Raw genomic sequence first — 17,944 nt, 5'->3', positions numbered from 1 at the left:
ATACAAGAAGCAATAAAATAAAATGTCAAATTGCCTTCCACATATGCGCACACACGGGAATGGAGGTTAGAAAGGGGAGGTTCTTTCTGTTAAAAGCATTCAAAGACCTCCCCTTATCTCCATGGCTATTGGTCTCTTCCTTGTCAGTTGGTAACGCCAGTAACGTCTGTTTAACTTTGTGTCTATATGGACTGCTGACACATTTTATACATTAATAAAATTCCAAGTTTTAGTGTATATTCTTGCTTGCCATCTTAATATTACGGCCACCCCCTCCCTCCCATACCCCTATTCATGAAAAACATATAGGATTAAAAGGGGATCCAGGAGTGAGAGACAAGGTGCTATCGTTCTGAATACAAGTGGGGCGACTCCATCTTCAAACACCTGTCCAAAGGGGGAAGCAAGAAACGGATTACACCTTCTAATTTCATCTTGGCTATATACAAGCCTCCACGCCATTCCCTTACCTCATAGGATTGAGGTTGAATCAAGTGAGTGTCCAATTGTATAACAGCTTGTGTGCTATAAAAACTTACCTTTACATACTGCACTAGGATCTGGCTTTTCTGTGCGCCCTTCCCTCCTTCTATCCATTTCAGATCATATTAAAACCTCCCAGAGGATCTTGGTATTTTTACTTCTAGAGAAAGGCTGCAAGAAGGTCTCCTTCCATCCTTATCGAGATAAAGAGTGACTTTTTTGTGGTAAACTGTTACCTTTTTATTGTGATAAGGACAGTGTTTGCTAACTTTTTAATATATATATATATATATATATATATATATATATATATATATATATATATATATATATATATATACACATATACACACACAGATATATATATATATATATATATATATATATATATATATATATATATATATATACACACAGGGAGTGCAGAATTATTAGGCAAGTTGTATTTTTGAGGATTAATTTTATTATTGAACAACAACCATGTTCTCAATGAACCCAAAAAACTCATTAATATCAAAGCTGAATAGTTTTGGAAGTAGTTTTTAGTTTGTTTTTAGTTATAGCTATTTTAGGGGATATCTGTGTGTGCAGGTGACTATTACTGTGCATAATTATTAGGCAACTTAACAAAAAACAAATATATACCCATTTCAATTATTTATGTTTACCAGTGAAACCAATATAACATCTCAACATTCACAAATATACATTTCTGACATTCAAAAACAAAACAAAAACAAATCAGTGACCAATATAGCCACCTTTCTTTGCAAGGACACTCAAAAGCCTGCCATCCATGGATTCTGTCAGTGTTTTGATCTGTTCACCATCAACATTGCGTGCAGCAGCAACCACAGCCTCCCAGACACTGTTCAGAGAGGTGTACTGTTTTCCCTCCTTGTAAATCTCACATTTGATGATGGACCACAGGTTCTCAATGGGGTTCAGATCAGGTGAACAAGGAGGCCATGTCATTAGATTTTCTTCTTTTATACCCTTTCTTGCCAGCCACGCTGTGGAGTACTTGGACGCGTGTGATGGAGCATTGTCCTGCATGAAAATCATGTTTTTCTTGAAGGATGCAGACTTCTTCCTGTACCACTGCTTGAAGAAGGTGTCTTCCAGAAACTGGCAGTAGGACTGGGTGTTGAGCTTGACTCCATCCTCAACCCGAAAAAGCCCCACAAGCTCATCTTTGATGATACCAGCCCAAACCAGTACTCCACCTCCACCTTGCTGGCGTCTGAGTTTGACTGGAGATCTCTGCCCTTTACCAATCCAGCCACGGGCCCATCCATCTGGCCCATCAAGACTCACTCTAATTTGATCAGTCCATAAAACCTTAGAAAAATCAGTCTTGAGATATTTCTTGGCCCAGTCTTGACGTTTCAGCTTGTGTGTCTTGTTCAGTGGTGGTCGTCTTTCAGCCTCTCTTACCTTGGCCATGTCTCTGAGTATTGCACACCTTGTGCTTTTGGGCACTCCAGTGATGTTGCAGCTCTGAAATATGGCCAAACTGGTGGCAAGTGGCATCTTGGCAGCTGCACACTTGACTTTTCTCAGTTCATGGGCAGTTATTTTGCGCCTTGGTTTTTCCACACGCTTCTTGCGACCCTGTTGACTATTTTGAATGAAACGCTTGATTGTTCGATGATCACGCTTCAGAAGCTTTGCAATTTTAAGAGTGCTGCATCCCTCTGCAAGATATCTCACTATTTTTTACTTTTCTGAGCCTGTCAAGTCCTTCTTTTGACCCATTTTACCAAAGGAAAGGAAGTTGCCTAATGATTATGCACACCTGATATAGGGTGTTGATGTCATTAGACCACACACCTTCTCATTACAGAGATGCACATCACCTAATATGCTTAATTGGTAGTAGGCTTTCGAGCCTATACAGCTTGGAGTAAGACAACATGCATAAAGAGGATGATGTGGTCAAAATACTCATTTGCCTAATAATTCTGCACTCCCTGTATATATATATATATATATATATATATATATATATATATATATATATATATATATATATATATATATATATATATATATATATATATATATATATATATATATATACATATATATATATATACATATATATATATATACACACACATATATATATATACACACATATATATATATATATACACACACACACACACACACACATGTACTATTGGTCCAATAATTTGGTAATCTATACTACAAGTCTAGTGAAAATACACAGACTACATATATATAGGCTACACTGATAACGATGTGCAATTGCTGACTCCCATATTAATAGCGCTGATATTTCTTGTGTTTTATTTATATATATATATATATATATATATATATATATATATATATATATATATACATACATATATATATATACATATACATATATATATATATATATATATATATATATATACACATATACATATACATATACACACACATATATATATATATATATATATATATATATATATATATATATATATATACACATACATACACACACTGTACATATATACATTATTTTATGATTCAGATAAAGCATGCAATTTTAAGCAACTTTCTAATTTACTCCTATTATCAATTTTGGTATCTTTATTTGAAAAGCAGGCATGTAAAGCTTAAGGGCAGGCCCATTTGTGGTTCAGCACCTGGGTTGCACTTGTTGATTTGTGGCTAATTGTAGCCATGACTGTCAGCACTCTCTGTACTCTCTATGTTCAACAACTTCCTTTTCCTATCCAGCTGTTGTCTTCCGCAAAAACACTAGTTGATGTTTCTAACGGCTATGAACTTATTTTTGTTAATTGTTTACCGTATGTAGCATTATTTCATTTGTTATGGTATAAAATAAAAACAATATTTCAAAAGGTTTCACAATGACTTAACATATGCAAAGAGGAGATGAATTAGTGGGTGTGGTATGTGTGTGATTAGAAGTGGGGAATAACATTTTGTCCTGGCTAGTAGTTTATGACTTGAAATTTTGATGGTAAACATTCTGGGTGCTGTTGCCAGACTAAAAGGAAGGATCACAAACTGATAATGTTTGTCCAGGAAAGGAACCCAACATGACTCCTGTAAATAAGCATCTCTTAAAGGGCCCGTTTACCCAAAAACTCTCTTTCCTTTAATTTGTTCCCAATGATCCATTTTACAAGTGCATTAAATTGTTTACAAACCGCTCCTTAGCCTTTATATTGGCATTTGAAATAGCTGACTTAGCCTGTAGTATCCCTACCTATACTAAACGTTTCTAAACCTAAGCAGAATAAATTACACTAACAGTGGGAAGTGGAAGAGATAAAGCTAAAACATGTTAATTTTCAATTGTTCTTTCTAAGTATTGCACAGAGATAGAGATAAGAAAGCCTTTCTGCCGAGTGAACAAGGAAAAGTAGAAGAAACATTAGGTTAAAAAAAGTACCAGAAGAAATAATATAAAAAAAAAGGGGAGCCGCCCATCGAAAAAAACATAATTTATGCTTACCTGATAAATTCCTTTCTCCTGTAGTGTAGTCAGTCCACGGGTCATCCATTACTTATGGAATATTTCTCTTCCTAACAGGAAACTGCAAGAGAATTACCCAGCAGAGCTTGCTATATAGCTCCTCCCCTCACCTATCATGCTCAGTCATTCGACCAAAGCAGACGAGAAAGGAGGAACCATAGGGTACAGTGGTGACTGGAGTTTAATTAAAATTTAGACCTGCCGTAAAAACAGGGCGGGCCGTGGACTGACTACACTACAGGAGAAAGGAATTTATCAGGTAAGCATAAATTATGTTTTCTCCTGTTAAGTGTAGTCAGTCCACGGGTCATCCATTACTTATGGAATACCAATACCAAAGCTAAAGTACACGGATGAAGGGAGGGACAAGGCAGGAACATTAAACAGAAGGAACCACTACCTGAAGTACCTTTCTCCCAAAAATAGCCTCCGACGAAGCAAAAGTGTCAAATTTGTAAAATTTTGAAAAAGTGTGAAGCGAAGACCAAGTCGCAGCCTTGCAAATCTGTTCAACAGAGGCCTCATTTTTAAAGGCCCAGGTGGAAGCCACAGCTCTAGTAGAATGAGCTGTAATCCTTTCAGGAGGCTGCTGTCCAGCAGTCTCATAGGCTAAGCGTATTATGCTACGAAGCCAAAAAGAGAGAGAGGTAGCCGAAGCCTTTTGACCTCTCCTCTGTCCAGAGTAAACGACAAACAGGGAAGAAGTTTGACGAAAATCCTTAGTTGCCTGCAAATAGAATTTCAGGGCACGGACTACGTCCAGATTATGCAAAAGTCGTTCCTTCTTTGAAGAAGGGTTAGGACACAGATGGAACAACAATCTCTTGATTGATATTCCTGTTAGTAACTACCTTAGGTAAGAACCCAGGTTTAGTACGCAGGACTACCTTGTCTGAATGAAAAATCAGATAAGGAGAATCACAATGTAAGGCAGATAACTCAGAGACTCTTCGAGCCGAGGAAATAGCCATCAAAAACAGAACTTTCCAAGATAACAACTTGATATCAATGGAATGAAGGGGTTCAAATGGAACGCCTTGAAGAACATTAAGAACTAAGTTTAAGCTCCACGGCGGAGCAACAGACTTAAACACAGGCTTAATCCTAGTTAAAGCCTGACAGAAAGCCTGAACGTCTGGAACTTCAGCCAGACGTTTGTGTAGAAGAATAGACAGAGCAGAAATCTGTCCCTTTAACGAACTAGTAGATAAGCCCTTTTCTAAACCCTCTTGTAGAAAGGACAATATCCTAGGAATCCTAACCTTACTCCATGAGTAACTCTTGGATTCGCACCAACGTAAATATTTACGCCATATTTTATGGTAAATTTTTCTGGTAACAGGCTTCCTAGCCTGTATTAAGGTATCAATAACCGACTCCGAGAAACCACGCTTTGATAGAATCAAGCGTTCAATCTCCATGCAGTCAGCCTCTGAGAATTTAGATTTGGATGTTTGAAAGGACCCTGAATTAGAAGGTCCTGTCTCAGAGGCAGAGACCACGGTGGACAGGACGACATGTCCACTAGGTCTGCATACCAGGTCCTGCGTGGCCATGCAGGCGCTATCAGAATCACCGAAGCTCTCTCCTGTTTGATCTTGGCAATCAAACGAGGAAGCATTGGGAATGGTGGAAACACATAAGCCATGTTGAAGACCCAAGGGGCTGTCAGAGCATCTATCAGCACCGCTCCCGGGTCCCTGGACCTGGATCCGTAACAAGGAAGCTTGGCGTTCTGACGAGACGCCATGAGATCCAGATCTGGTTTTCCCCAACGACGAATCAGTTGAGCAAAGACCTCCGGATGGAGCTCCCACTCTCCCGGATGAAAAGTCTGACGACTTAGAAAATCCGCCTCCCAGTTCTCCACGCCTGGGATGTAGATCGCTGACAGGTGGCAAGAGTGAGACTCTGCCCAGCGAATTATCTTTGAGACTTCCAACATCGCTAGGGAACTTCTGGTTCCCCCTTGATGGTTGATGTAAGCCACAGTCGTGATGTTGTCCGACTGAAATCTGATGAACCTCAGAGTTGCTAACTGAGGCCAAGCTAGAAGAGCATTGAATATTGCTCTTAACTCCAGAATATTTATTGGGAGGAGTTTCTCCTCCTGAGTCCATAATCCCTGAGCTTTCAGGGAATTCCAGACTGCTCCCCAGCCTAGAAGGCTGGAGTCTGTTGTTACAATGGTCCAATCTGGCCTGCGAAAGGTCATCCCCTTGGACAGATGTGGCCGAGAGAGCCACCATAGAAGAGAATCTCTGGTCTTTTGATCCAGATTTAGTAGGGGGGATAAATCTGAGTAATCCCCGTTCCACTGACTTAGCATGCACAATTGCAGCGGTCTGAGATGCAGGCGCGCCCAGAGGCAGAACTTTTCTTCACTTTCTGCGATGAGATTTTTTTTAGTGAAAAATTTTCTGCAGGTTATTTTTAAATAAAATAAAATTTTAAATTAGACAGTTACACTAAGGCACCAGTTCAATGTGTTGATTAACTGAAGTATAAAGCAATTTTTTAACGTTTTATAATATAGTGCAGTAGTTGAAAATTGCATTGCAAATTAGCTGCATTCAAAAAAATAAAATTTTAAAATGTCTCTTGAATAAATAAGTTTCCTTTTCTCTTGGTCTAACATAGAAATGTAGTAATAAAAAAGATGCAAAGCTCATACTAACTTCTTACATTCAGAATAAACAGCTTTGCAGACTGGGAAAGACTAGGGTGTGGGATTGATTTTTTTTTTCTCTGAGAGCAAGTCAACAAGCAATGAGCTTTGCAGCGCTACTGCATATTTGACTGTTCACTTCCAACAGCACTTTGCTCTGGATGCACTGTGCTAAGGAAAACTTACACAGTGCAGCCAGAGCACAGCTCTGTTTGAAGAGAATTGTCTTATGTGGAGCAGCACCTAAAAGTTCAAGCGCTAACAGTGCCTGTATGTGTCCTGCTCTTTCTGCAGACATGCTGCATTTTCTGCAATGACATCTCAGATCACTGTATGTTCTGCCTTGGGGCAGGCGCGCAAATGGTACTATGTCCATTGCCGCTACCATTAAGCCGATTACTTCCATGCACTGAGCTACTGACGGGTGTGGAATGGAGTGAAGGACACGGCAAGCATTTAGAAGTTTTAATAACCTGGCCTCTGTCAGGGAAATTTTCATCTCTACGGAATCTATAAGAGTCCCTAGAAAGGGAACTCTTGTAAGTGGTAATAGAGAACTCTTTTCCACGTTCACCTTCCACCCATGCGACCTCAGAAATGCCAGAACTATCTCTGTATGAGACTTGGCAGTTTGAAAACTTGACGCTTGTATCAGAATGTCGTCTAGGTACGGAGTCACCGCTATGCCTCGCGGTCTTAGTACCGCCAGAAGTGATCCTAGAATTTTTGTAAAGATTCTTGGGGCCGTAACTAATCCGAAGGGAAGAGCTACAAACTGGTAATGCCTGTCTAGGAAGGCAAATCTCAGATACCGGTAATGGTCCTTGTGAATCGGTATGTGAAGGTAGGCATCCTTTAAGTCCACCGTGGTCATGTACTGACCCTCTTGGATCATGGGAAGGATGGTTCGAATAGTTTCCATTTTGAATGATGGAACTCTTAGAAATTTGTTTAGGATTTTTAAGTCCAAGATTGGTCTGAAGGTTCCCTCTTTTTTGGGAACCACAAATAGATTTGAATAGAATCCCTGCCCGTGTTCCGTCCGCGGAACTGGGTGGATTACCCCCATTAGTAAGAGGTCTTGTACACAGCGTAGAAACGCCTCTTTCTTTGTTTGGTTTGCTGATAACCTTGAAAGATGAAATCTCCCCCGTGGAGGAGAAGTTTTGAAGTCCAGGAGATATCCCTGAGATATGATCTCCAACGCCCAGGGATCCTGGACATCTCTTGCCCAAGCTTGGGCGAAGAGAGAAAGTCTGCCCCCCACTAGATCCGTTTCCGGATAGGGGGCCCTCTCTTCATGCTGTCTTGGGGGCAGCAGCAGGTTTCTTGGCCTGCTTGCCCCTGTTCCAGGACTGGTTAACTTTCCAGCCCTGCCTGTAACGAGCAACAGCTCCTTCCTGTTTTGGAGCGGAGGAAGTTGATGCTGCTCCTGCCTTGAAGTTACGAAAGGCACGAAAATTAGACTGTTTGGCCTTTGATTTGGCCCTGTCCTGAGGTAGAGCATGGCCCTTACCTCCCGTAATGTCAGCAATAATTTCTTTCAAGCCGGGCCCGAATAAGGTCTGCCCTTTGAAAGGAATATTAAGCAATTTGGATTTAGAAGTCACGTCAGCTGACCAGGATTTAAGCCACAGCGCTCTGCGCGCTTGAATGGCGAATCCGGAGTTCTTAGCCGTAAGTTTGGTTAAGTGTACGACGGCATCAGAAACAAATGAGTTAGCTAGCTTAAGGGTTTTAAGCTTGTTCATAATTTCATCCAATGGAGCTGTGCGAATGGTCTCTTCCAGAGACTCAAACCAGAATGCCGCCGCAGCAGTAACAGGCGCGATGCATGCAAGGGGTTGTAATATAAAACCTTGTTGAACAAACATTTTCTTAAGGTAACCCTCTAACTTTTTATCCATTGGATCTGAAAAAGCACAGCTATCCTCCACCGGGATAGTGGTGCGCTTAGCCAAAGTAGAAACTGCTCACTCCACCTTAGGGACCGTCTGCCATAAGTCCCGTGTGGTGGCGTCTATTGGAAACATTTTTCTAAATATAGGAGGTGGTGAAAAGGGCACACCGGGTCTATCCCACTCCTTGTTAACAATTTCTGTAAGCCTTTTAGGTATAGGAAAAACGTCAGTACACACCGGTACCGCAAAATATTTATCCAGCCTAAAAACTTTCTCTGGAATTGCAACCGTGTTATAATCATTCAGAGCCGCTAATACCTCCCCTAGCAATACGCGGAGGTTCTCAAGCTTAAATTTAAAATTTGAAATCTCTGAATCCAGTTTACCCGGATCAGACCCGTCACCCACAGAATGAAGCTCTCCGTCCTCATGTTCTGCAAATTGTGACACAGTATCAGACATGGCTCTACCATTATCAGCGCGCTCTGTTCTAACTCCAGAGTGATCGCGCTTACCTCTTAATTCTGGCAATTTAGACAGTACTTCTGTCATAACAGTAGCCATGTCTTGCAAAGTGATTTGTATGGGCCGCCCTGATGTACTTGGCGCCACAATATCACGCACCTCCTGAGCGGGAGGCGAAGGAACTGACACGTGAGGAGAGTTAGTCGGCATAACTTCCCCCTCGTTGTCTGGTGATAATTTCTTAACATATAAAGTTTGACTTTTATTTAAAGTGACATCTATACATTGAGTGCACAAATTTCTATTGGGCTCCACATTGGCCTTTAAACATAGTGAACAAAGAGATTCATCTGAGTCAGACATGTTTAAACAAACTAGCAATGAGACTAGCAAACTTGGAAATACTTTTCAAAATTAATTTACAAGCAATATAAAAAAACGTTACTGTGCCTTTAAGAAGCACAGAAAAACTGACACAGTTGAAATAACAATGATCAAAAATAGTTATAGCAACCAAATTTTCACAGTAAATGTATTAAGTTAGCAAAGGATTGCACCCACCAGCAAATGGATGATTAACCCCTTAGTACCCAAAAACGGATAACAATTATATAATTAACGTTTTTCTCACAGTCAAATACACTGTCACAGGACTACTGTGACTGATTACCTCCCTCAAAATGGATTTTGAAGACCCCTGAGCTCTCTAGAGACAATCTGGATCATGGAGGATGAAGTAGACAGACTGTGACTGAATTTTTACTGTGTAAAAAAAGCGCTAAAATAGGCCCCTCCCACTCATATTACAACAGTGGGGAAGCTCAGAAACTGTTTCTATGCAGAAAACAAAAATGGCCATGTGGTAAAAATCATGCCCTAATAAGTTTTATCACCAAGTACCTCACAAAAACGATTAACAAGCCAGTAAAACGTTTTAAACATACATTTAAAAGTTATGTATTATTATTTACAAGCCTGCTACCAGTAGCTTTTACTGCAGTTAAGGCTCATACATTATTTCAGTATTTACAGTATTTTCAGAGTCAATTCCATTCCTTAGAAAATACATTCAGTGCACACACACACACACACACACATCAGCCTGATACCAGTCGCTATCGCTGCATTTAAGGCTGAACTTACTTTACAATGGTATCAGCAGTATTTTCTCAGTCAATTCCATTCCTCAGAAAATAAATTACTGCGCATACCTCATTTGTTGCAGGGGGGCCCTGCATGCTATTCCCCTTTTCTGAAGTTACCTCACGCCTCAGATGAGAAACAGCCAGTGGATCTTAGTTACGTCTGCTAAGACCATAGAAAGAAACCCAGGCAGATTCTTCTTCTAATGCTGCCTGAGAATAAACAGCACACTCCGGTGCCATTTAAAAATAACAAACTTTTGATTGTAGAATAAACTAAGTTAAAAAAACACCACAGATCTCTCACAGCTTCCTTTTTTTAGTTAGGCTGCAAGAGAATGACCGAGTATGATAGGTGAGGGGAGGAGCTATATAGCAAGCTCTGCTGGGTAATTCTCTTGCAGTTTCCTGTTAGGAAGAGAAATATTCCATAAGTAATGGATGACCCGTGGACTGACTACACTTAACAGGAGAAAAGAAATTACGGGTGGGGTCGTGGACTCTCCCTGCCAGGAAGGAAAGGAATTTATCTGGTAAGCATAAATTAAGTTATGTTATAGGAAGCCACTGCTCTAGTGGAATGAGCCGTTATCCTCTCAGGAGGCTGTCGTCACGCTGTCTCATAAGCTAAGGGGATGACACTCCTAAACCAGAAAGATAGGGAAGTCGTAGTAGCCTTCTGCCCCTTACGCTTCCCCGTATAGAAGACAAAGAGGAAGATTGTCGGAATTTCTTAGTAGCCTGAAGATAGAACTTCAAGGCACGAACCACATCTAGATTGGGATGCAAGCATTCCTTCACTGAAGAAAGATTAGGACACAAAGAACGAACAACAATTTCTTGATTAATGTTACGATCCGACACCACCTTAGGGAGGAACCCTATTTAAAGGGACATATGAAACCCAAAAATGTTCTCTCATGATTCATATAGAAAATACAATTTTAAACAACTTCTAATTTACTTTTATTATCTAATTGGTTTCATTCTCTTGGTATCATTTGTTGAAGAAGCAGCAATGCACTAATGGTTTCTAACTGTACTTATGGGTGAGCCAATCACAATCAATATAATTATCCAGCCACCAATCAACAGCTAGAACCTAGGTTCTCTGCTGCTTGAGCTGGACTACATAAACCTTTCAGCAAAGGATAACAAGAGAAGGAAGCAAATTAAATAATAGAAGTAAATTGGAAAGTTGTTTAAAATTGTATTCTCTATCGGAATCATGAAAGAAAATATTTGGGTTTTTATGTCCCTAAGTACGTAAAACTGCCTTATCAGCATGGAAAACAAGATAAGGGGAGTCACACGGTAAAGCAGAAATCTCAAACTCTGCGTGCAGAGGCAATAGCCAGCAAAAAAATAACCTTCCAAGATAACAATCTAATGTCAACAGTATGCATAGGCTCAAACGGAGCCTGCTGCAAAATTCTAAGAACAAGATTTAGGCTTTACTGCACAAGATCTAAACCCAGGTCTGATCCTAGTCAGAGCCTTAAAGGAAGCTCCGCCAATCTCTTGTGCAGTAACACCGACAGGGCCGATATCTGTCCCTTAAGGGAACTAGCAAATATACCCTTCTCTAGTCCATCCTGGAGAAAAGATAAAATTCTGGAAACTTTAACCTTATGCCAGGAAAAACCACGCTCTTCACACCAGTTCAAGTAAGTCCTATACACTTTATGGTAGATAAGACAAGTAATTGGCTTATGAGCTTGAACCGGAGTGTCGATAACACTCTCAGAGAAACCTCTCTTGGCTAAGACTAAGCGTTCAATCTCCATGCAGTCAGCCTCAGAGAATCTAGATTTTGATGAAGAAAGGGCGCCTGTATCAGCAGATCTCTGCGACAAGGTAACCTCCACTAAGATGAGGACATCCCCAGCAGATCCACAAACCTCGTCCTTCATAGCCACGGTGGAGCAATCAGAATTACTGATGCTTGCTCCTGCTTGTGTAATGCTCCTGGGATACTCCTCTATCAGACCGAACTCGGCCAGTAGTCTTGTTATCCCGGCGTCGAGCCGGAATGATAGAAAATATCCCAGAGCAGAGTAGGTTTGCAAGATGAGATAAATGTCACTCACCACAGGCAGGACAGTCCTTGGCGGCAACAGGCAGGAAACCAGAGCCTTAATTCTCTCCAGAATATCTTCGAGGAGAGAGTCTCCACCTCAATGAGCTCCGACAGTGTCTCGCACCAGTAGGTAGTTGCTCCAGCAACCGTGGCTACAGCTTCCGCCGGTTGAAATAAAAACCCTGTATGTTAAAACATCTTCCTCAGAAAGGTTTCCATTTTCCTTTCAAAAGCCTCTCTAAAAGAGGAACTATCCTCCAGAGGAATAGTAGTATGCTTAGCTAGTGTAGAAATAGCACCATCCACCTTAGGGATGGAGCCCCATAAGTCAAATTGAGAGTAAGGGACCGGGAATAATTTTTAAAATGTAGATGAGGGGGAAAAGTTCCTATTCTTTCCCATTTGTTACTAATAATGTTCGCCATCTTAAATGCCACAGGAAAAGTCAGAGACCTTCCTTTCTTCATAAACCCTGTGTAATTTAGGGATCTTAGGTTCATCAGGGAGAGTAGCCTCTGGAACCTCTAGCGTAGACAGAACCTCCTTTAATATAAAATGCAGATGCTCAATTTTAAATCTAAAAGGAGGGTTCCTCCGCTGAAGGAGGTTTAGAAACTGAAGTCTCTGACTCAAAGTTCACCCTCTGAAGCTACAGAGGTTAACTCATCCTAGGATAGCTGGGACATAGTAGCTAAATCTGACATGGATGACTCTAGGTCAGGAAAACTATGTTTAACCTTTCTCTTGCAATTGTTAGAGCGAGGTAAGGCACTCAGGGCCGCAGACACTGCCGATTGTAACTGTGCAGTAAAGTCCGCAGTAAAAAAGCTCCCTCCAGATGGAGGATTAATTGAGCAGCGGGGAACTGCATGTGGAGCGGGTAGGGTAGAAAGGGTAGTAATCTCTCCGGACCCAGATTCCTGTGATGTAGACGGCTCAGAGGGGGCTAATAGTGCTATGAGTATTAGCAGGTTATCTCCCTTCTTAGACTTTAAAAAAGTGCTTAGGCAAATGGAACAAAATTGAGCAGTCGGGTAAACCAAGGCCTCCTCACAATATAAACAGGAATTATTAATTAGTACAGAAGGAGTGGAACCTTCTAATGTAATATCAGAATCCTCCATAGCTAGGATATATTCACAGAAGGACAGACAAAAAGTAAACACTTTATTTAAAAAAAACGGCACTCACCACCTCCTAGACCCAGACAGCTAACAGAGAAAACGCTCTCCTTAGGAGTGACGTTCGCAGCAAGATCGTAGAAAAAACGAAAAGACCGCACTCGGTCACGTAGTGCGTAGGACAGGACTTCCCCTGCTATGAAAAAGGCGCCAAGCTATTATGAGCTGCACAACACACTAAAACGAAAGTGAAACCTGTTTGTTCCAAGCCAAAACTACACAGTCTGAGCCCAAAAACTCACCTAAAAGCAGCAATAAATAACCCTTTGCTGTTGAAATAATCTCCCTAAAGGAGATATTAATCCTTGATCCTATTGAGGCATAAAGGAGCCACACTGTGACCCTGTATAGCAAAAAGTGTATATTATATATATATATATATATATATATATATATATACACACAATCTTACCTCCAGGATCCATGCTGTGGAACAGGCACAGCCTCTCAAGTGTGAGTCTTGCAGCGATGCCTCTGACATGGACTTGAGTGTGTAACAGCAAGCAGTGAAACTTGTCAACACGGATTGACCAGGAACTGTTAGGCGGCAGTCTGGATGGGTTCGCAGAAAAACTTTCCCTGCATCTCCAGACTCCAACTTTCATCAATACTCTCACTGAAACATTGACATGACTACTTAAAACTCCAGTCCTTTCTTGAAGGGAACATACCCATTACAGGACTATCCAAATCTTTTGACACTTCTCTGCCACATCCTTATAGTGACGAAAGGCAAAGAATAACTGGGGGATAGGGGAAGTGGGAGGGATATTTAAGCCTCTGGCTGGGGTGGCTTTGCCTCCTTCTGGTGGCCTGGTGTTGTATTTCCCAACAGTAAGGAATTAAGTCGTGGATTCTCCCTGCCTTATGGAAGGAAAAAATCATGGAGTACCACGTTATTTTTAGGCATTGAAAGGCATCAGTAATATGAACGTGCTGCAGCAAGAATAAAAAAATATATCGCCTCAATCTACTAAATAGCGAGTGGACAAGGTTCCACGCAAGAGAATCTGCCAGTTTTTGGGGTGGGTGTTGCTTAGTAGTGCATTTGGGGTGATTGAAACCAGGTACCTCTGAGATAGCAGAAAGGTTAGGAACAGGAGGTGTAGTCATGATTTACAGGCTTAATTGAGTGAACCTACATTACAAGTGCTCTAAAACTGCATCTGCACTATGTCTTAGCTATATATAAAACTAGGCTCTGTCTTAGTAGCGCTTACCTTCTTGATGCCTTTTCATAGATTTGATGCATGGTGTTACTAGTCCTCTACGGCTCTTCTTTTCCTCAGTTTTTAAAGGTTGGTTAACAATTCCCTTATTTTTTGACGGAGTATAGTTAGTATTCCAAATGCTAGCAGACTGTGAAGTCTTCAGGTTTGACTGTTGATCATTCCAACCCTGACTCTTAAGCTTAGAAGGCTTAATATATTTAAAAATAAACATAATAAAAAGCCATTAAGAACACTTGGACTGTTATGCATACATTTCTTACAGAAAAATAATTTATGAAAATAAATTATCGAAAGTGAACAAACCAAATCAAGAGATTGAAGTAAACTAGGCCGGTTTACAGAATTAAACTTTCATGCAACTTTAAATAACAACCAATTTATATTGATTATGAGATTTGCTTAATTATCTTGGTATCCTTTAGTAAAAAGCATACCTAACTAGACCCAGGAGTAGCAATGCACTACTGGGAGCTAGCTGCTGATTGGTGGTTGCACATATATGCTTCTTGTCATTGGCTCACAAGATGTGTTCAGATAGCTCCCCGTAGTGCATTTCTGCTTCTTCAACAAAGGGTATCAAAAGAATGAAGCAACATTTGAGCATAGAAGTGAATTGGAAAACTGTAGAGATTTGAACCATCAGTAACAGTAGGTAACAATGATATAGTATATGAAGACAAGAGTCGGAAGGAAAAAAATCTGCCTAGATCAGAGAAAGCACATAACTTAGCTTTCAGCCAAATACTGCTCGTTTTGGAGGCAAGCACATTAAAGGACCATTAAAATCAGCATTTCATCGACACATAAAATGTTTCATTATTGAAAAAGAAACATTACTACAACATGCATTAATTATTTATTTTGCTTCCTTTTGCTGTAAAATAAAACTGGAAATAAAAGCTGTTCCACCTTCTCCAAGTGATGCTTGGGTTAATACTTTTAGCTAATTTATCTGAGACGTTTTGTCTACCCCCCTCATACCTCACATTCTCTGTACTCTGTATTCTTAGCAATAGTTTAGGTGTTATATTGTGTGTGTGTGTGTGTGCGTATGTATTTGTATGTATGTATATATTTATCTCTTTTAAATAAAGATTAAAAATGAATGCAGGTTTATTTAAATACATGTAAAATATTTTTTTTACTAATTAAAATAAACTGAATCAGTGCTAAACCACATTATGGAGCTAGCCCAGTCACTCTCCTTAATCGGGCATCACTTTAAAATAAATATATAATCTTTGATGCGGGTTTTATTCAACTACATTTTCAAACTGATTTGCAGGCAATTCAAAACTGAAAAAAATTCCAGCAACGGGATTATATCAGTTAATTATACCTTGGTATCGGGACTGTAGTCATCAATTTGCTGCATAGTATGGATGTCTCTATTTCCAATAGCAATTTGAAAAGCAACAGAATCATCTATGTACCTACATATCTCATTAAGGAAACTATGAAAAAAAAAACAGAAAGTTAGGGCCTACTTTTTCAATTATTTTTAAAGCTCAAAAATATTTTAATAACTAAGAAGCAGTGCACATTACGGTACTACAGTGACCACCTTAGGCATAAAAAGACAAGCAGGGAAACTTATCTGTAAGGATAGATAAAATTCTCCTTCAGAAATATCCACATATATTAGTGGTACATTTACAAAAACTCTTGAAAAGTTTATTAAAAGGCAACATGTGCTTTGGCAAACAAGCCAGTTGTAGGTACTACAAATTTAAATCATACATACAAACACCAACAGAACCTCTGCTCTGTGAGTGAGCTATGAAAAAGATTTTCAGTAAAGGAATATCATTTCTCACATATAAGATTTTTAAAAGATTTACAATGCAAAATATCAGGTCAGTTATATTTAGTCCGATGCTAATCTAACATTGAGCTTTATGATTTGACGCTTAAAGGTGGCAGTATCTAATTTGTACTACAATGTAGATTTAAAAAAATTGCATTATAAAAGTCACATTAGCACATATGTGGGTTTAGTCACGCCCGCCGCCTCTGCTCCTTAACCGTTGCCATGGCCACATAAAAAAGTTGTGCGATGTGCGTGGTGTCGTCATCGTCGTGCACCACAAATGCTGCTCCAGTCCTCAGGCTGCACCTGTGTTCCCTCCTTGGCGCGAGCCTGCGCCTATTTAGTCTAACCTCCTCTAGCTATATTCAGTGCCCTAGTATAGGTTGTGCTGTGTGTACTCCTGTTTTGTTTGAATTTGACTGTTTGTCTGCTGCTGAACCCCACACTGCCTGACAACTCTTCTGATTAACCCTTTGGCACTCTGAAATATTGGACTGACTACCTGCTGCTGAACCCTGCTCTGCAGAACCCTTTGTACTCTGGAGAATTGTATTATCTACTTGTTGCTGTATCTGCTCTGAAAGCTATCTTTCATTATTTAACCCCTGGTGCTCTGAATTATTGCTTCAGCTTTCTGCTGCTGTCTCCTCTGTTGCAGTGTGGCTTACTCCTTGCCTGGCCCCTTATTTTTCAAAGTCCTCAGCCATCTACTTGCTGCCCTGCCTGGCCTACCTCAATCCTTTACTATTGTTTTTGGTTCTGGGATTTTTCTTTATCTTTCCACTTGACGCTAGGATAAGAAGACTACTGGCCAGGATTGGTCTGATAAAGAAATGTCCCACGAACGTTACAGGTTTTTCTACAGGTTCACCTGAGAATTTAATCATAGGATTTTAGAATGAAAACTAAAGCTTCACTACTATGCCATTACTGAATTAAACTTTTAAATTTATTATTTAATTTAAATTTTTTAAAAAAGGATACGGCCCAGCATATTTTAATTCTGTAGGATCCATTCCATCTTCATATGGGTTTAAAGGAACTAATTTTCTTTTTACTGGATCAAAGACCAATTGGTAAAGAAATGTATTATTAGCTCGAATAAATCCTTCTATATATCCTTCAGGCAATGTTATGTTCATTTTCAAATATGTTCCAATTTTTTGGATTACCTGCAAAAGAGCAAACACACATTTGACAAACTCATATTATAAAATAGACATTAAAGAAAGGTCCTGCAAATGAGTGAAATTAATAATATCAAAATCCATGGCATATTTCACAAAGGATGCTGCCGCATTCTTGTCTGAAACAAGAAAATTCTCATTTCATGAACATAGAACTACAAAATAGTCAAAATAAAAAAACACAGTCTAGGGAAGTAAAATACAAACAAACAGGTAGAGAGCATAAAGAGAAGGGATAAAAATAAATAAATTAAAAGGACTTAAAAAAT

General features: G+C 39.8%; 1 protein-coding gene across 1 annotated transcript in view; it reads right to left on the bottom strand.

The window, feature by feature from the left end:
* Positions 1–17,944, bottom strand: part of EXO1 (exonuclease 1) — a 169,241-nt gene that overhangs the window by 110,691 nt on the left and 40,606 nt on the right. Inside the window, exons 5-7 of the mRNA XM_053712281.1 lie at positions 17,473–17,660; positions 16,018–16,111; positions 14,667–14,865 (exon numbers count right to left, since the gene is read on the bottom strand). Coding sequence (XP_053568256.1) covers positions 14,667–14,865; positions 16,018–16,111; positions 17,473–17,660 — 481 coding nt within the window. The remainder of the gene's footprint in view (positions 1–14,666; positions 14,866–16,017; positions 16,112–17,472; positions 17,661–17,944) is intronic.

The sequence above is a fragment of the Bombina bombina genome, chromosome 4 (genome assembly GCF_027579735.1).
Source record: "Bombina bombina isolate aBomBom1 chromosome 4, aBomBom1.pri, whole genome shotgun sequence".
Taxonomy (NCBI): Eukaryota; Metazoa; Chordata; class Amphibia; order Anura; family Bombinatoridae; genus Bombina; species Bombina bombina.
This window is presented reverse-complemented; position numbering and strand designations above follow the sequence as displayed.